The 18,637-nt window shown below is 52.5% G+C and overlaps 5 protein-coding genes across 5 annotated transcripts; 4 read left to right on the forward strand and 1 right to left on the reverse strand.

Annotated features, from left to right (window-relative positions):
• Window positions 1–75: 75 nt before the first annotated feature.
• Window positions 76–1,036, forward strand: QC761_400820 (uncharacterized protein; the record flags this gene model as incomplete). The annotated part of the gene is made up of 4 exons (XM_062878367.1): window positions 76–291; window positions 358–366; window positions 431–653; window positions 725–1,036. Exons 1-4 carry the CDS (start codon window positions 257–259, stop codon window positions 1,034–1,036), a joined length of 579 nt encoding a protein of 192 aa, XP_062731783.1. The 5' UTR covers window positions 76–256.
• A 1,272-nt stretch (window positions 1,037–2,308) lies between these two features.
• QC761_400830 (uncharacterized protein) lies at window positions 2,309–4,296 on the forward strand (the record flags this gene model as incomplete). The annotated part of the gene is made up of 4 exons (XM_062878368.1): window positions 2,309–3,067; window positions 3,089–3,539; window positions 3,582–3,807; window positions 3,941–4,296. 2 exons carry the CDS (start codon window positions 2,309–2,311, stop codon window positions 3,230–3,232), a joined length of 903 nt encoding a protein of 300 aa, XP_062731784.1. The 3' UTR covers window positions 3,233–3,539; window positions 3,582–3,807; window positions 3,941–4,296.
• A 3,311-nt stretch (window positions 4,297–7,607) lies between these two features.
• On the forward strand, window positions 7,608–9,321 carry QC761_400835 (uncharacterized protein). Its single transcript, XM_062878369.1, has 2 exons — window positions 7,608–8,217; window positions 8,296–9,321. The coding sequence occupies exons 1-2, from the start codon at window positions 8,043–8,045 to the stop codon at window positions 9,153–9,155; spliced, it is 1,035 nt and encodes a 344-aa protein (XP_062731785.1). The 5' UTR covers window positions 7,608–8,042; the 3' UTR covers window positions 9,156–9,321.
• Window positions 9,322–9,510: 189 nt separating this feature from the next.
• Window positions 9,511–12,592, reverse strand: QC761_400840 (uncharacterized protein). The gene is made up of 3 exons (XM_062878370.1): window positions 11,582–12,592; window positions 10,247–11,441; window positions 9,511–10,165 (listed from the first exon to the last, which is right to left on the reverse strand). Exons 1-3 carry the CDS (start codon window positions 11,826–11,828, stop codon window positions 9,703–9,705), a joined length of 1,905 nt encoding a protein of 634 aa, XP_062731786.1. The 5' UTR covers window positions 11,829–12,592; the 3' UTR covers window positions 9,511–9,702.
• Window positions 12,593–12,672: 80 nt separating this feature from the next.
• QC761_0061280 (uncharacterized protein) lies at window positions 12,673–17,885 on the forward strand. The gene is made up of 9 exons (XM_062872579.1): window positions 12,673–13,084; window positions 13,215–13,648; window positions 13,708–14,365; window positions 14,416–14,770; window positions 14,825–15,088; window positions 16,039–16,109; window positions 16,168–16,369; window positions 16,423–16,464; window positions 16,524–17,885. The coding sequence occupies exons 2-9, from the start codon at window positions 13,364–13,366 to the stop codon at window positions 17,770–17,772; spliced, it is 3,126 nt and encodes a 1,041-aa protein (XP_062731787.1). The 5' UTR covers window positions 12,673–13,084; window positions 13,215–13,363; the 3' UTR covers window positions 17,773–17,885.
• The last annotated feature ends 752 nt before the right edge of the window (window positions 17,886–18,637 follow it).

The raw sequence follows: 18,637 nt of genomic DNA on the forward strand, positions 1-18,637 counted from the left end.
GATTCCCCGCTTCCCGCCCAAGGCACATGAGCACTGACCTGGGGTCCCTGCACTTTAGGGGAGTAGTGGGGCTTTGTCCCCCGACATGCGGCCTGTAAGGTGAGCACCCTTGTAGCTACCGCCAGGAACATCACCGCCCTCTCCGAACAAACATCATTCTGGGTGCCTCCGATAGTTATACGCAACACCGCTCTTCGTCGCTTCTTCGGTTCAATCTTAGGTTATCTCCCAGCCATTCTCTCGACCCTCTTCCGCCATGGCGGCTAACAAGGCGTCCCGATTGGGGGAAGAGTACGCTGCGCATCCCTCCTCTGTTTACGACCGTTGCCATCTCTGCTAACACTGCTTCTCTGACAGGATCTGGAAGTAAGGGCCTCTCACACGCCCTCAGCTAGAACTCAACCATCGCTAATGCTGCCCGCCGCTGAAGGACACGGATAGACAAGGTCAACGCCGAGCTGGTCGTCCTCACATACGGCACCATCGTTGCGCAGCTGTGTAAGGACTTTGACAGCGACTATGTCGAGGTCAACAAGCAACTCGATAGAATGGGGTACAACATCGGTCTGCGCCTAATCGAGGATTACCTTGCGAAATCCAACACTGTACGCCGATGTTCGAACTTTAAGGAAACAGCCGAGATGATCGCGAAGGTGGGCAGTTTGGCATGTTGGGCCGGTGTTTGCGCGTGGACGTGTGTGTGTCTGACAGATGTGTTCTTCAGGTTGGGTTCAAGATATTCCTCAACATCACGCCAACGATAGCGAATTGGACCAACGACGGCAAGCAGTTCTCCCTGATCTTCGATGAGAACCCCTTTGCCGACTTTGTGGAACTACCCGACGACGGCCGGGCCCAAGACGAGCTGTGGTATTCGAATATCCTGTGCGGCGTGTTGAGGGGAGCGTTGGAGATGGTACAAATGCAGGTGGAGGCCCATTTCATCAGCGACGTGCTCAGGGGTAACGATACGACCGAGATGCGCATCACGCTGATACGATATATCGATGACGAGTTGCCACCAGAGGACGACTAGAGGGTGTGAGAAGATCACTGATGAAAGAGCGGATAAGCGTCGCCGGGAAATAAAAGGCCTCGGGCATAACTGATACATGGCTATTCTTAATGTCTCATGAGTAAACAATGGATGATGAGGGCGTGCAAAACATATGCACCGCCCGTTGACTTGATGGCGGTCTGTTCATCTGCTCAGGGTTGCGTACCTACAGTGTCGAAGTTTTGCTTGCAGTTGTCTAGATCTTTCGACTGCTAACCTTCTTATACCAGACGATAACCTAGCACGGCGTTTACAATCAACCCCAGAACCTTATGCACATAGCCCAAGGACCCAACCTGCGAGCCGCTTTACGGAGAGGGAATCCAGAGTTGTGCCGTGTTTCCTTCCACAGCTCTTTGTATGGCGCATGTGGCATCTTCCTTGTGGATGCATTGTTTCAAGTCACCACCACGTGGAAATGACGACTTGTAAAAACATGCATACAAGACCACCAATTCCCTCACGCGCCGTTCCGGTGGTACAGACTGCAGAGTTGGCGTCCGGACGTTGAGGGATTGGACACCGCCCTCCGAGGATCATGAGGTTCGTCTCGGCAGCTTGGTGATACCGCGGAGCCTCGCACGTTGCGAATGGAAAGGACGACGAGGTGCCGTCAGGGCTACCATCCGACTTTGCCGCACCGCGCATGGGGGGTAACGAGGGGTGGCCAACAACAGCCGCGTCGCCCAGGAACCGGCCACACACTGCCCTGTCCGCTGCCCAACAGCCCAGGAGCCAATCCTTTGAGTCGGGCTGTGCAAGTTTGTCGCCCCAGAGTTGCCCAGCAGATATGGTGACCACACCACCATCTTTTGGAATTTCGGGCACCGCCATCGGATTTCCTCTTGTACTCACTGCCACTGCCGACGAATCAGCCCCTTTCCTTTTTGCCCGTTTATTTCCTGGGCACTGCATCAAATGACATAACCAAGTGGAGGTGCTGTTGTCCAGTTCAAGTACAAAACCACACATGGAAGGCCACGCGCGCGCCCGCCTGGTCCGGGTCTCGCCCAACACACGTATTGCCCACATACGCATATATCACCGACGGGTCGGCCACCGTCTCAAGCCCTGTGTCAAAGACCCTCATTGAAAACATTTCTTTGTTGTGTAAGGCACCGAACCCTGGGTCAAGGGCATTGTCCTGCACGGGAGATCACCGGTCATCACCTTGTTGAACCCCTTTCTTCCGAACCTCAGTCTTTGTCCAACAAGCTCAGAGGGGGACCTGACGTTCACTTGTAACACTCGATGCTCACCTTCTCAAGCTCCCGGCCAACCCGGCAGCCCGCCCGCGGGGTGTGCCGGCCACACGAGACCGGCGAGTCGAATTTCAACTCTGCGTGTCCAAACTCATTCAACACAATAAAGACTGCCATGGCGGCAGGGCTCGGGAGCAGTCTATTTCTGTTTCAAGAACTGTCGAGTATTTCTCCTAGGATTTTGACGGAAGCTTCGCTGCCGTCACCTACGTTTCCACCTTCATCGACCTATCAAGAAGAAGACGGGGGCAGTATGGGGAATTCAAAATCGAAACCATCTCGAGAACCAAAGCCGAATTCACGATTCTCACGGCTCTCTACCACAGCCCCAGTAACCTCACCCGTTTCGGCATCCAAACGCACAAAACCGGAGTATAAACTCAAGGTCATCTGCTCCAGCTGCGCCCGCAAAAACCTGCCTGAGACGGCCTGCCACACAGCGAACGATATCAACGCCAACGGGGGGAGCAACCTCGCCTTTCAGGAAGGGAGTTCTTACTATGAAAACCAAGAGCTGAAGAGTTGGAAGCTGGAGATTGACTGCTGCGGTTGGAGCAGGACGCGGGAGGAGGGGGTTTATCTCGTGGAGAAGCTCATGAAGAATGCGCAGGAAAGGGGAAGGCCAATTAGTGTGGACGAGGTGCTGGTGAAGCTGGAGGAGGGCGGGATTGCGCATAGGAGTAATGTGGCCAAGAGGTTTTATAAGCCTAGGGGGCAGGATAACGCTCAGAGGCCGAGGGGTTCGCAGGTGCAGCAGCAGCAGCAGCAGCAGCAGCAGCAGCAGCAGCAGCAGCAACCACGTCCCCAATCACACCCGCAGCCGCAACAACAACTACAGCAAAGAACGAGACAGGGATGGAGTCAGCAGAGTTGGCATCAGGGGGTCGAGTACCAGTACCCTGGAAGACGATGAACGACAGAAGAATCATGACATATGGCTCTGCCACGGTGCATAGCTTGGATTTTGGTTTCGTAATCTATCATATCAGCTTGGGGCTGGCACACCCGAGTATTCCGAGCATAAATTGGGCATTGGGACTGGATATGGTGTGGCATGGCACGGCACTGGATACAGGTTTATATCCAGAGACTGATCATGGCGAGAGGCATGCCCGGCAGAACGATACCCTTGGATTTAATGGTTACGCATATCGTAATGTTTTTCAAATGCGCATCAATCATCATAAACGCCAGTCCTACTTAGACAATAATGGAACCGTGATATTTTGTCCCGCTTGGGGTACAAGTCAAATCAGAGACGGGATATTCTCTCCTCTTCCTTCCGCACCACATACCAAACTCGGTTGCCATCTTTAATCGGTCCCTCTTATATTGAGATGATAAAAATCCCTCAGCATCTCAAACTCTTCCACTTATCAATCTCTCCATTGTGATAATCGAGATGACTACGAACCGTCCTGTCGATCTGGGCTTGGGTGAACGAAGCAATGTGATCCATCCGCAGAGCGCTGCATAGGCGGTACATAGGTGAGTTGGCCCAAAGTCAGCCTTTTTCCGTCTTGAACATGGCAAACATTCTTTGCAAGCTGTTCCTCACCAGAGATCTTTTATTTTTTTTAGTTTTTTTTTATTTTATTTTTTTACACTTACTAGTGTGAAGCAACAAGCTCTATATCGGCCCGGAGCCATTTCTCGCACTCTGCTTTGAGCCTAACCTCGCACGCGGTCCTGAACTTCTTCAGCTTCTCCACCCGCTCCAGCGGGGTGGCTTTCTGGTCGATGTGGTATGTGATCATTACATCGCAGAGTGAGTTTAGTTGGTTGGCGGTGACCATCTTTCTGTGCTGTTGTCAAGTGAGTGAGGTGGGATGAGAGGGATATCCATGCTGGCCAGTGCAGGAAGGCAAAGGTGATGTGATGGGCGCTTAGGTACACTCTGCTTATATTTCTCCACATAACCCTAACCCCCTGTCGGGGTAATGCCTCGCTCAGCCTCTCCCCCCTTGGCCAGGGCCCCCTCAACATCTCAACCTCTTCCACTTATCAATCTCTCCGCTGTGGTAATTGACACCAGGTCGAACTGTCCTCCCGATTTGGGCCCGGGTGAATGCAGTACGGTTGTTGATAAGTCTGGTGCTAGATAGGTGGGTAGGTAGCCAGCTTTCGGTCTTTGAGATACCAAAAGTGCGCTGAGCTCTTCCAGTTCTTTGGCGGTTACCGCTTACGCTTTCGCAATAATGTAGACATCATAGTATGAGTCGATTGCAGATAACCGAGCTTTCTCAGCCTGTCTTGTAAGCCAAGCTCTACATTTGATTATGGATTTCTCCAGCCTTTCCACCTTTTTGAGTGGGATGGCCGTTTGGTCGATGTGTTAGGTGATCATGAAGTCGCAGATGGAGTTGAACTCGGCGGCGGTGACCATTTTTGTTTTTTTTTTAGGTGGGTGAGTTGAGGAAATGGCGGAGAGATGGGATGATAAACTGTGGTGATGATATGAAGTGGTGTTGAGAGGACGGTGATGAAGCTTGCGGGAATGCTTTTCAGCCCTTTTCTCCGATTTTATCTGGGTGCGCCATGGACGTCAAGGTTTGTGAAGCTTTTCAGTTTTCGCGAGTTCTGTATGAAACTTTCTTTTCTTCATCCGATTAGGAGGGACCCATCGGAGCCTCCTAAAAGCCACACTACACCAAAATAAAATGCTTCAAACTATAAACCGATTCTATATAAGCTTCCAACTACGCGATAAAGATGGTTGTCGACTGGCCTTTGAAGATGGTCTGTAGTAAACCTTTAAGAGTCAAAGGTGGAGAAATATCACCATTCGATTGTTACTTAAAAGCGATATAAGGCAGAGATAACCGCCAAAGCCTCATGTTCTGTTCTCATGATGCGTCAACCTGGGCCCATTCCATGTAAGTCACTTCCTTGCCTATCTGACATTGACTTTGTTGGGAGAATAGCGGGCCTGAAGACGATGCCGAGACTTGCTGGTGTCGAGACTGGCGTTAAAAAAATGATGGGCTGAACGGCTGCCAGTAGACCGGGCCAGCAAGCTTCAGCACAACTACCCCGTAAATTTCTGGCCCTTGATCAAAAACCATTCCAAAGACTCGGCAACCTGACACACAAACCATGGAAAGAAGAGCGCCTGTTTAAATTCTTTCTTCAATCCAACCCATATCTTCCACACCCACTGCCCACCCAAGCGTCCTCACCAAGGGCGTGCAAAGACAAAATGGTCTCGACCAGCGAGTTCAACTCGATCTGCGACGCGATGATCTCGCACCACATCGATCAAAAGAAATAGTCATCCGAGCGAATCGACAAGTTGAACCAATACATAGCCAACCAAATATCCAGGGTTGTTGCCAAACCAATGCCGTGATGTTTTAATCCCCTCTTTCTGTAAGTCAGCACCATGATGATGAATGGGCTCTGGCATTTGAGATAGACACTGACCTTGGGTATTCTAACGCCGAGCGCATCCTCTTTGTAACTGGGTTTGCACAAGCTCAGATTGATATCGCAGTTCGTCATTATAATTATCACAACGGAGAAGTTAAAAATTGGAAGGTGTTAAGAGGTTAACGGGGTTGGAGGTGTTGAGAAGTTCGAAACCAGGCAGCCAAGGGAGGTAGTTGGGATAAGTCTACTCGCAGCCAAAATCAACTCTATACCATTGAAGGTGCATTTGTCCACAGCCGATGGGGTTAGACAGGAAGTTACTAGTGGCAGTTCACAGCTTGAAATAATCAACCATCCTTTCCCCCTCACTTTGATGACTTCCATGGTAGGTACTACACATCTTGTGATACAACCAGCACCGCCCACGCGCAAAATAAAAAACAAAGAACGCCCCACCAAGAAGATGCTACCGACCTGCCAGTTTGATGTGCTAATGTGTTAACGTGTAGCCATTTGCGACTGTATGATTGAGTTTAACATCGACAAAAAGGCACACTACCGTAAGGGAGCTAAGAGACTATGGAAGATTGTAGCAAATGCGATCAAGGAACCTTTGGTCATCCAGTGAGCAACAGACATCTTTTTCGGCTACTTTTGTGAGAAGAAGGAGTTGTAGGGCAAGGTCACTGGGGCAGAAAACGTAAGCAAAATGTATTGAGAATGATCGTACTCTACAAATCTAACAAACAGACGAAAAACTACAGAAAGTGTGTGAAATACCCTAGCCCTGGGAGCAGCCAGAGTGTGGGCCTGAAGAAAGGTGGGAAAGGTGTGTCCTGGGAGCAACCACATGGGTTGATATTAGATGTAATTAGATCCATGCTGGCCGTGGATGCTATGGAGGTCGAGGATTTGATTGTTCATCATGGGGCAGAGACGCTAAGGTGGAAGAAGGCAAGGCTTTGAGGATGAAAGAATAAGGATGTGGGAGCTCTGATGGATAAAGGGCTGGCAATATTGGCTGGGACTGTGGATTCTTCATTTATGATGGTAACCAGGTAGGTATAATGAGGGTTGGACCTCCAATATGGACCGGGGGTTTGACAAGTGATGGGACATGTCTTGACTCCCAGGCTGTATTAAAGGCATGATCCACTTAGTGAATTAACCTACCTATTCAAAGCACATTAACTTTCTTCTGAGGCCTTGTTGTCCGTCCTGTGCTATGGTCTGGTCTTTGGGCCGGTCACTTTCTCAACGGCAGGCGGCTGCAAAAAAAGATCGACGCTATGTGAGGCCCGGTGATGACATCTGCAGCCATCTCTTCTCTCATTGCATGATTTCCGTGGGCTCTTCTCAATTCTTTGTCAGCTCCTGTTGGCAAATCCTTACTGGTGGTTGTCACGATGAAGATGGTGTGTTTTTTCTCATAATGGTCACGCAGAAATAGTACTCTCTCTCACGCTTTTGGACAACTTGGAAAGCCACAGTATTTTCCACCTTGTGATTGTTTGACAGCGCCACCTGACTGGCTGCGCAACGAAGCGGCCTGGTTTCACTGACAAGAGACTCCGTGGAGAAACGTGCAGACGGATGCAATGCTGTCACACCAGAGCATCACTGCCATCACCGGTTGAGAGCTCAGTTCCCCACGGATAGCTTCCAAAAGAGTCATGAAGCCTTGTTTCAAATGACCCTTTTTGTCTCTGATTCTGTCTGTGCCCGATGTTGGCTGCGTGGCAGCTTTAACACCAGGACGCGGGGTCTGGTCTCAGTCTTGTATAAAATTCCTGATGATCATCCGTATTATTGTGACACAAGCGCCGGTGTAACCCCCGTGGTGGCGCATGCCGTGGACGATTTACTGCCGGTTCTAGACTTTACCCAGCCTTCGGAAGTGGCTTACCACCTGCGCCAATGCGAGGTGTGCTTCTTCACATTATCGGTCGTACTCAGCCCAAATACGACGGGAGATCTTCCCCTCCCTCTGGTTCCTTCTCTTGTCGGTGTGGGCAGGGCTTTCGGGTCATCCCATAGGTAGTTCGGCATATCGTGCAGTTTCAGCTCATACCAGGCCAATCGATCATTGGACGCTGTTCGTCACGGCCGACTCCGAGTACACCTGTTGCATATGAACCCGGGAGGGCGGTCCGCTGATTTCCCTCGGTGGCCCCGGTCGCCTTTAGTATGTGGCATTATGTTTCTGCTTCGCCTGCCCTTAACCCCCCGGACTTGACTGAACTTGCAACTGGTTTCGTTTCTTCCCTTCTCGTCATATTCCTTTTTACCCTCTGTTTACATGCTCCTCCGATACCTCGCCGAGGAAGCCCGCTTTCATTCGGGCCGATGCCGACATGGCTGTGTATAACCCAAACATCTCCAACGGCACCTGCTATTACACAGAGGACACCCCGACAAAGGGGGATTTTATCCCATGTGGTAACGAGGCGCTCCAAGTATGGCCATGCTGCCACACGGGCAGTTTTTGTCTATCGCTAGGTGAAGCCAACGCCTGCTGGGACAAGAACTGTATGTCATCTCTTTTGTCCATCTCTCCTCTCCTCTCCCCTCCCCTCCCCTTTACTACTGACACAAAACAAAAACCAGCCGGAAACACCTACGTAGCAGGCTGCACCGACCCCTCCTTCACCGACCCCAACTGCCTCTACAAGCGCGACCCCTTCCACTCCCAAGAATGGGTCGCCATCAACCAAGCCTGCAAAAACCTCAACGCCGCCTCCAGCCCCGACACGACCAACTGGACCGGCTGCAAGGTCCCCGACAACTCCACCGAACTGGTGAAGCTCTCCCTCGACGCCTGCACCCCCTATTGCAACAAAGACCAGATCCTCTACCCCGGCTCCTCCTCCCTCGCCGCCTACGCCAGCCTACCAACCATCCCGGGGTCGTCCATCTTCTGGCAAAACAACTACGTGCCCCCCACCGCGCCAGCAGCGGGGTACACTCCCGGTAAAACCCGCGGCGTCGTCCCAACCTACACGGGTAAATCGTCCACCTCCTCCTCCGCCGCCTCTCCCGAACCGGGAGGTCTCTCCCCCGGAGCCAAAGCGGGGATCGGTGTAGGCGCAGCGATAGGTGGTATCCTCCTCCTGTTGATCCTAGGCTGGGCAATCGTCTTCTGCCGCCGCAAGCGTCGGAGACAAAAGGAGTTGGAGATTGGGCATTATAACAGTATCCATGGCGGTGGGCATCACCCTGGGATGGTGGGTGTGCATTCTCCCGGTGGCTTCAGCCAAAGCCATTACTCACAGCAGGATGTCATGACTGTCAGCTCGGCGACGGCTGTGCACCCGAGTCCGCCGCCGCCGTTTAACAGTGGTTTGTATTATGCGCATAATGCTGCTCCTGGGGAGTTACCCGGAACGACGGTGGGTGGGGGGCAGAGCCCGGGGCAAAAGAGCGAGTTGCCGGCTGATGAGAGGTTTTCGGTGCAGTTGCCTACCTAGTTTAGGGTCTGGGGTTAGTGGGAAGGGGAGGGAGAAGGAGAAAAGATATATACAAGAAGGATCTTTCTTGGTTGGGAAGAGTAACTTTTGTGACTGTCTGTACAACTATAAAGCTAAACTGATTGTACACAATCAGTCTTGGAACCAAATTTCAGGTGTGTTTGTTCATGCTGACGTCAGCCCTTTTTTGCGGACAGATGAAGAAAACTGGTGGTGAGAGTCAAGATTGAGACATGGAAGCTGTTGCAGCAGCTGAAAGTCTCGAGCTGGTTACCCAAAGCATTTGTAAGGCGCATAAACCATTGTTCGAGATCGATACCCAATCAATCTGTGGACCTGTCTCCAGAATTTCCTACGGCACGTTTTTCTAGCGTCATCATTCTTATTGAGAGATGCCTTTCAAGGCTACTAAACAAGATCCAAACCTGATCATAACTGAGCAGAGCCCCCCCCCCACCCCAACACACACACACAACAATCCACCTTCCCAGGGTATCACACATTTCCACTCGTCCTTCATCACATCATCGCCAGTCATAAATCATAATCAAGCCTCACCGTGGAGAGAAAAACCGGCCGGAACCACCACCTCAATTCCCATAACCCCCACATGCCCCCCACTAGCATGAACATCATCATCATCCCAACTCCCACTCACCCTCCTCCTAGGCCACGTGGCCTTGAACGCCAGCGCCGGTTCCCAAAACATGAACTCTGTAATATCCTCTTTCCCAATCCCATACATCTCCGCCAACCCCACCCTCGTTAAAACCCCCGACTCCGCCACCAGCTCAAACACCTCCCGTGTTGGAAACAAGATGTCCAACGTGACCGAATACGGCCCCGCGTTCTTCGTCCTGAGCGTCTTGGCCAGCTTATACAACGGCACCGAAGACGGAAGCGCCGATTTCGGAAAACACGTCAATTCCGGCGCAACCAAAGAAGGCGGGAACAACGGCCGGGAAGACTTGAGCTTTTCAAGGGGAGAGATCTCTTTTGGGTGGGTCCCACTGGGAAAAAAAAAGGGGGGTTAGCAACAGAAAAAGCGGAGACTTCAAAGTAAACAAAGAGGGGGCAAAAACCTAACATACTTTGTTTGAATCTCCTCAGGGGCGAGCACCCTCCCGACAGTCTGCACAGAGATAGGGAATGGCGCCACGGGGTCGTCGATCTCCATGAGATGGTACATGCAAAACTGCGTCGCCGGCCCGACAGAGATGTCACACGGGGCGAGCGGCATGGCAAAGTTCCCTGCTGTGGCTACCTGCCCTGGGTAGGGGGCGTGGACAAAGTATACCTTTGCCAGGTTTGCCACAGCCTTGGCTTGCGCCGGTGTTTGTGCCAGGACTTTACCCAGCACACCAATCTCGGTGGGGAAGTGTGCTGGTTGAGGGGCGATGCCGGGTATGAGGGGTGTCTGGCCGTAGAATTTGAAGTTGAGGTCAAAGTCAAAGGTGCAGACTTGATGCAGGCGCTTCTTGATCATGGGCACCAGCAAATCGTTGAGCTGGGACTGCATGATGGGGTCGCGGATGCCGCCGATGAAGATGGCGAGGTGACCAGTCACCTTGGCCGCTTCGAGCTTGATGGTGTACTTTGTGTTGCTGACGCTTGGCTCCGGCGAGGACTGGTCGGGCGAAAAGGGGATGAATTTGGATCCGGTTACACGGATCGTCCGGCCGTCAGCGAGCTGTGTGTACGTCGAGTCGCGGACGTCAAGAATCCCGCCCGGTCCGGCAAGGAGGTCAGGCCGGGGCTTCTCATACATGGTGTGCGCCGCCACAGAAAGAGGTGTGCACTTGGCTACCGGATTCAGGGGCCGGATTTCAAAGCAATCCTGTCGAACAATAGCCAAAGCCTCGGCACTCTTCGGCGTCGCGCAGACAGCACCGCATTCCATGATTTTGCCCATGTGGTGAGCAAGACCAAGATCCGGGAAGCCATTGTGCACACAAAAGGCCGCGTAAGGCGCCGGATCATAGGATCGACCTGCGATGATGATGTCGAAGTCAGGATGGTCCCGCATGGCCTGTACCCAGGGCTCAAGGCCCATCTGGGCAACGATGACCACGGCATCGTCAATGTCCGAAGACAGGAGCTCCGGGACACCTCCACCGCACGGCGTGATTTCACCTCGGCCAAGACTAGCTCGTACCTCGGACTTGGTAATCTCAGAGTGAATGGTGACGATCTTTAGTTGGCGATACTTTTCCTTTTCGACAACCTCGTTGACGATGTCGACAAGAAGCTGCACGTGGGCATTTGTTCCGTCGCCTCCGGCCGAGCCTATGAGAAGATTACTTAGTCATCATTTCTCCGCGAGCTAATGTCGGTGTGGACGCCCCCCAAGTACCTGTCCGTCTGACATTCCAGCGCCCCCCGTACGACGCGGGCCGCACCAAGAGCGTGAAACAAACGATACGTACCGATAAGAACGGGGATGTGTTTGTTCGCGCTGGCGGTGACAAGAAGCTTGAGGTCCCGCTCATATGCCTCTCGCGAAGCAGACGTCAGTCCCAAGGCCAGGCGCGAGGGCCCACTGTCTGTAGAGCCACTGTCGAGGATGATGGCGTCGACGCCGTTCTCTATCTCGGTCCAGTACAGGTGCTCGTCGAAGGAGTACCCCAGCATGCCAATTGGCGTGAGGATCCTGAGTTCGTCCTTTACCGCCATGTTCTGGCTTTGTTGATGATGTCGTTTGGTATCGAACCAGAGGTGGTGGTGGTAGTGGTGATGCTTGGCTGATATGGGAAAGAGATAATGGCCGTGCTCTACCAGGGTCTGATCGACAGGCAGCGGGGGGAGGGTGGTATTGAGTCACACTGAATCAAATGGCGATCTTGGAATCTTTCGGCTGCCACTGTGCCACAAGACAAGACCTGTCGCGAGAGACTTTGCATGCATGATGAGTGTGTACGCGTCCTAAGCCCAAGCACACCCCTTTATAGATGGCGGCTGTCCCTCCCTATCCTGTTGGACGGTACCGGTTAGCAAGAGTAAGTTGATAGACACAACATGACGGCAATTTGCATTAAGTGAGGGATGATCCCATAAAAACAAGGTGATGTTGCTTGGACAGGAGCCGGACGTTAAAAACTCACCCGAGGCTCCGTGTCTCTGATATCGTGTTTGACTGACTCAATATATTTCGTCCCTCGTTGCAGGGTCCAACTCGACAAAATAGATGATTTGCAGGCTGGAGAGATGAGGGAGAAGACAAACAGAGCAAGATACCGAGTATATGGTGTTTAGGAGTAAGTGTAATAATAATAAGGTTATGCAAGTGCCGGAACCTGACTCGGTGTAGAGACAGTTCGGAATGTGTGTGAGAAATGCTGGACGCGCCTCGGACTTGCAGTCTGACGGCTTGTGCAGTTCTGTACAGTCAGCAGTAAAAATGGGTGACTTGGTGACATGCAGCCAATGGATGCCGAAATATTAATGGCAAAGTGCTACCCAGAGTGCATGGGGAGGGGTCACAGTGCTGGATCCTCGGCCTTGGTAGGCGAGCCCGTCCCTAATATTTCGCGCGGCGGGTACCTAGCCAGCTACCTAGCGGGAGCATAAAAGCCCCCTGAATTGGTTGGCTGGGACACGGCTGGCGATCATGCCTGACATGGAAACTTCAAGTTCATTGTTCCATCATATACCTACCTACCTCTTCCCCGGCCATCCTCCCCCGCACATCACATGCACCTCTGGCCAACTTTGGGTCCTCGGAATGCCAACCATCCCTTTGAATCTGGCAGGTATCACAAGTTGTTCATCTATTCCCATCCCACGTCGTCAACGACTCCCCGCTCGTTTCATGTTGAGGTTGGCGCTTCCTGTTGCTGCTGCCACGCAAGCAACGTTCCTCACTTCCGCTTGAGGTCATCCCCACGATAGGGAACCACGGGACCAGTGGGCACGACGGGTGGCTAGGTGTAGTAAGTATGATTTCACTATCCCTTGCGTCTTTCTCCAACCCGGAGTATCTAGAACGTCATTCTTCCTTACCGCCCCCCCGCGAATTACAACCGTATACAACTCGATGGCGACGCTGACAATATCTCCTAGGGATTATCATCTTGTCTTTGAGACATTCCTAAATTCATCGCCGATCATTGTCTTGACTGTAGTTATATGCCTCGACCTCGGCACTTGAGCAGCCATAGTAGTATCTTGGCCAGAAGCAACTGAAGTGGCTTGACAAACAGCAGCAAGACATGGCGCAATCGCCCGTGACCCCCGTCGGCTCAAGTCTAGGACTTGGGGACGATAAAAGCTTTTCAAAGGCCGGAGTGTCAAGCGATCCAGGCGATGGCGAGGTCAGCGACCGTCTTGACGTTGACGCCAGCCATAGCGAGGATGGCGACCACTCTAACGGACTGTACGCCCATCGCGAGATGTCCTTGACCGCAGAGGAAAGGAAAGCCGAAAAGAGGTTCCTTCTCAAGATTGACTTTATTATCTTACCTTTAATTGCATCCATATACTTTCTCGCTGCGCTGGTAAGTCGCCCGCCCATCCTTCCGTTTTCCGCTCTCCCCAAAGCTAACGTCGTTGTCAGGATCGAAGCGATGTTGGCAATGCGGCCGTGGCCGGCATGACAGCCGATCTGAACTTGACCGCCGCAGAGCTCAGTTTCTGCGTGGCCTTCTTCTACATTGGTTTCTTGGCCTTCCAGCTTCCCGGCTCCATCATGGTCAGGCTGTTGACGCCCCCTATCCAACTGGGCACTGCATTGGTCATCTGGGGCGGTGCCACCGCAATCATGACAGAAGCAAACAACTGGCAAACCATCGCCGGTCTCCGCATAGTAGTCGGTTGCTTCGAAGCATTCATCCAAGGCGCCCCGCTGTACCTTACTTTTTGGTACAAGCCCCACGAGCTCGCCACCCGCGGCGCAATCTTCATGTCCATGACGAGCCTGGCCGGGAGCATGAATGGCTTGATAGCGTATTCCATTCAGACGACCATGGAGGGTGCCCACGGTCGGAGGGCCTGGCGGTGGATTTTCCTTATCGAGGGTGTGGCGTCTGTTGGGTTTGGGGTGCTCATCTTTTTCATCCTGCCCAACACGCCGGAGAAGGTGAAGAGGTGGTTTACCGAGGAGGAGAAGAAGATTGCGCTGAGGAGGACGAAGGAGGCGTATAATATCCCGAACACGAAGATTAGTTTGGGGCAGCTGAAGGCGACGGTTAGGGATCCGAAGACGTGGTTTTATTGTGAGTTTTCCTGATGATCAACAGGAGGAAGACTACTGACTAAAGCACAGGTGTCATCAACCTCGCCGCTGCCATCAGTCAAGCAGCATGGGGCCAGTTCTTGCCTGTGCTGCTCAACCTCAACGGGTACACCTCCAACGAAGCCCAAATCATGTCCATTCCTGTCTATGTCTGCGCGGGAGTGTCGGCAATTGCGTGCGGGTACCTTTCCGATCGCTTCCGCATGAGAGGCATCTTTGTTATCGTCGGGCTACTCGTTGCCGCGGCAGGATGGCTTGTTCTCATCCTCAGCAAGAACCAACCGCTCTCCTACGCGGGCACATACTTTGTCGGCATTGGGTCGTCACCATGTGTGATTGTTATGTTGGCATGGATGAATAACAATGTCCTGGGCTACACGAAGAAGTACACCCCCCCGCAACCCCCTTTTTCGGAGACAGTCACTAACATGAACAACAGAGCGGGAACACTAGCCATAGTCAACATGATCGGCCACCTAGGCGCCATCGGCGTTTCTTTCTCCTTCAATAACAAGCCTGATTACTACCTTGGGAAGTCACTGGCCATGGGATCAGCGCTCATTGCGACCTGCACGACTATTGTGTTCTTCTTTTACCTGGATCGGCAAAACGCGCGGAAGCTGGCGAATAAGGACACGGTGGAGGCACGGATGCTGAGGCAGAAGACGGTGGAGGAGGTGTTTGATGGACATCCGGATTTCATGTATTCGAAGTAGACTGACTGCATTGGGTGGTATGGCAGGTAGGGGGGTAACTCGGGCGTTTATTTTATTGGTGTAGCATTTTGGATTTTTTCTTCAATAGGGTGGGGGTAAAATAAGAAAATTAAGTCTTTACCATTGCATTGGGAGTATATCACAGACAGTGATGAGACCTTTGGGTGTGCTCGGTGAAGAAAATTGACTGATGAGTGTACAAATGGTTTATGCATGGCACAACTTACAACTGGGTTGCTTAATTGGATTGGTTTACGAAGAGACATTGACCCCTCCCGATTAGGAAGGTGAAAGTACACCTGGCGATGGGTGAGGTGGAAAAACGGCGTCAGCAGGTCTGTGACTCGGTTGGGGTTTTTGAGGTTGGGGGTGCTGGTTGGGGAGGATCTTTGGGATCTGCAGTACACTGGATTGGATATGTTTTTCAACCTGCAAAGATCCTGGATTGATTTGATAGGGGTGAGTAAGCGGGTATTCCTGGAAAGGACGAGATGAGGTAATGACTTCCAGGAGATTGGTCGAGACTGATAAGCCTGGCAAGGCTTTGCTGACCTCGAGGCGTGGCGCAGCTGGTACTTATAACAAGGTTTGGCTAGTTGCTGAGAAGACTCGTACAAATCGTACAGAAGGTTTCCGGTAAATGTAGACCAACGCGTCACTGTAGACAAGGCATTGTCAGGAAACACAGCCGAGTGCAACAGAATGGAGTCTGGTGATCATCGCAGGCATGGTGGTATATACATGTACTATATAAGAAAGACTAGCTTCCATTTATTGACCGAATTGACCATTGAGTTTGGGCGTGTAGCCGGTTGGGCCCCTGTTTGAAAGTTTCTTTGCACCAAGGCTTTGTTCTCATCATACTGTCTTGTTCGGCATCAGAAGCCCATCATGAGATCCTGTTCTCCCTCTTTGAGAGGGCTGACAGTCTGTTCAGTGGTCTTGTCAATTTCTCTAGCGTCAGCCAAACCTCTCTCATTCCGATCTCGCAACGACACCACAACCGCTGTAAAAAAAATCAGCTGGGCACCATGCAATTTCAACGTTTCAGGCGACCCTCTTGCAGACCAAATCGACTGCGGGAGTCTGGTTGTACCGCTCGATTACACCGACCCAACCTCCAATGAGACCCTCACGTTGTCTCTGCTGAGAAGCAAAGCCGTCTCCCCTAGCGCCACAGGAAACAAGAAGAGCATGCTCTTCAACTTTGGCGGGCCAGGCTACCCGGCAAGAACTACCCTGGCAGAAAATGCCGTTACTCTGCACAAGTAAGTTTGGCTTCGCTTGATGGTGAGAGATGTGCAAACTGACAAGACAACAGCATGACTGGCGGAGAATATGACCTCGTCGCCTTTGATCCACGGTACTTACCATCTTCCCCATACTTTTTGCTATCAACCCACATCCTAACCAGAGTAACAGCGGCACGGCCGACACCATCACCTTCAGATGCTATGCCAATCAGACCGAGCGTCTCGCAGCAACCGCTTCCCTCCCTATCCTCGACCTTACCCCCGGCGCCAGCGCCCCCAACGCCTTCGCCGAAAACTACGCCAACGCCGTCGCCCTCTCCCAACGCTGCGCCGCCTACAACCTCGACCCAACCCTCCAAAAGAACGCCAACGTTCTCACCACCGGAATGGTAGCCCGCGATCTAATGGCTGTAGTCGACTCCCTCCACACCTTCGAAGAAGAAGACGGTCTCCTCCACTACTGGGGCATCTCCTATGGCTCCCTCCTCGGCGCCACCGTCGCCGCACTCTTCCCAGACAGAATGGAACGCCTCATCCTCGACGGAATAGTCAACGCAGAGAATTACTACCACCACTTCGGCATCGACATCGACCAACTCCTCTCTTCCGACGACGCCTTCCGGGGTGTGCTATCCGACTGCCTCAAAATCGGCACCTCCCGCTGTGCCCTAGCCGACATCAACTCCACCGCTCCCGAGCTAGAAGCCACGCTCCTCGCCATGGTCGACCGCTACCAATCCAACCCCGTCGCCGCGGCCGGCAAGGTAATCAACGGGAAATTCGTCAAAGAAATCCTCATAGTCATCATCAAATACCCCACTGGCATCGTCCCCCTAGCCACAGTCTACATCCGCTCCCTCCTCGAAGGCAAAAACCTCGACGGGGTGGTGGCCTTCCACACGGCGCTCTACAACGCCGTCAGCATGGGCGACAATGACGCCTTGACGGGAATAGCCTGCTCAGACAAGGTCATCCGCGCCACTGGGCCCACGGATCAGAAGTTGATAGATGACACGAATCACATGTTCAACTCGACAAAGATATTTGGCGGGTTGCTAGCCGGGATCGCCAGCCAGTGCGCCGAGTGGCCTCTTGAGGGGAGGGGGAAGTACACGGAGCACTGGTTTGATGAGGAAGGAAGGCCAAGGGTGATTAAGACGAGGAAGCCGATTTTGTTTGTCGGGAATCGGTATGATCCTGTGACGCCGGTCAAGTCGGCGGTGGCCATGTCAAGCGTTTTTGAGGGGAGCCGGGTGTTGGAACGGGATGCGTTTGGGCATGCGTCGATGGCGCAGTGGTCGGATTGCACGGCCGAGGTGTTTAGGGGGTATTTTGGGGAGGAGATGGTTCTGCCTGAGGACAAGAAGGTTTGTGAGGTTGATGTTGGGGTGTTTGACGTTGGGGTATTTCCTGGGTAAAGCTTCAGTACGTAGGTACCTAGCTCAACCATACATGAAAGCCTTGAGAGGCTCCTCTTCAAGCCCCGAGTCCCCTCGCTGGTCTTGTCAAATGTCGAGAGATTCTCCAACCATGCTGATCGCCGTCTCATCGGCAAGACAGTACACGCCAAGCAACCATGTGGTTGAGAGACTTTGCTATTTCGAGAGAAGTTGAAGAGACACCAGCCTTCAGAATAAGTTCAGTCTAGAATATCGCCAAGCCTGCTTGTTGCGCAGCGCACGGTGCAGAAGGCGCCACGCGCGGGCTGTGCCCTGAAAGCGCTGGTCGCGTCCAACTTTCTGAGCATATTTGCCATTGCACTTCATGTTGCATCAACCACTCAAGCTCAATGCAGGACTCGTTGTTTTCTTCCGGTACTGGCTGGCATCTTGTTCTTGACGACAGATTCATCTATCTGCGACAATATCCACCCATCGACACTGCGCGACGCGTGTGGAATCGAAATATCCTCATCTCCAACCTCGCGACTTTCTTTCAACTCCATCTCCAGCCACCTCTGAACTTTGACCATTCAGCTGCCTCCACCCTGCAATGAGAAGCATTCCCTGAAGCTTTCACCATTTTTGAGTCAGTCATTCTCGGCGACTCCATGTCGGTTCGTTGATGTCGAGATCGCGGTCGGCAGTTGTGGTTGCACCGATGCATATGCGTGGCAGTCAGTCTGCATGCATCAAGTCCCGAGCGAGCCGAGCAGTCAGGAGTCAGGCTGATATAGCAGAATTGACTGCAGAACCGTGAGAACCTGTCGCTGATATTGGTTTGAAGCTTGCAGATGCTTTTCTTGATGCCTTCACACGTCAAAGAACTCGTTTCAACCCTCTC

This window comes from Podospora bellae-mahoneyi, chromosome 4, assembly GCF_035222275.1.
Source record: "Podospora bellae-mahoneyi strain CBS 112042 chromosome 4, whole genome shotgun sequence".
In the NCBI taxonomy this organism is placed as follows: domain Eukaryota; kingdom Fungi; phylum Ascomycota; class Sordariomycetes; order Sordariales; family Podosporaceae; genus Podospora; species Podospora bellae-mahoneyi.

What these genes read in the sequence shown, in the direction of transcription:
- QC761_400835 (XM_062878369.1), top strand. Translation starts at nt 8,043, where the DNA reads ATGGCTGTGTATAACCCAAACATCTCCAACGGCACCTGCTATTACACA. An exon ending in CGCCTGCTGGGACAAGAACT is followed by an intron (nt 8,218 to 8,295) that starts GTATGTCATCTC and finishes AACAAAAACCAG; the next exon opens with CCGGAAACACCTACGTAGCA.
- QC761_400840 (XM_062878370.1), bottom strand. Translation starts at nt 11,828, where the DNA reads ATGGCGGTAAAGGACGAACTCAGGATCCTCACGCCAATTGGCATGCTG. An exon ending in ACACATCCCCGTTCTTATCG is followed by an intron (nt 11,442 to 11,581) that starts GTACGTATCGTT and finishes ATCTTCTCATAG; the next exon opens with GCTCGGCCGGAGGCGACGGA. An exon ending in CCTGAGGAGATTCAAACAAA is followed by an intron (nt 10,166 to 10,246) that starts GTATGTTAGGTT and finishes TTTTTTTCCCAG; the next exon opens with TGGGACCCACCCAAAAGAGA.
- QC761_0061280 (XM_062872579.1), top strand. Translation starts at nt 13,364, where the DNA reads ATGGCGCAATCGCCCGTGACCCCCGTCGGCTCAAGTCTAGGACTTGGG. An exon ending in GATGGACATCCGGATTTCAT is followed by an intron (nt 15,089 to 16,038) that starts GTATTCGAAGTA and finishes CAGTCTGTTCAG; the next exon opens with TGGTCTTGTCAATTTCTCTA. An exon ending in CTCGTCGCCTTTGATCCACG is followed by an intron (nt 16,465 to 16,523) that starts GTACTTACCATC and finishes CCAGAGTAACAG; the next exon opens with CGGCACGGCCGACACCATCA.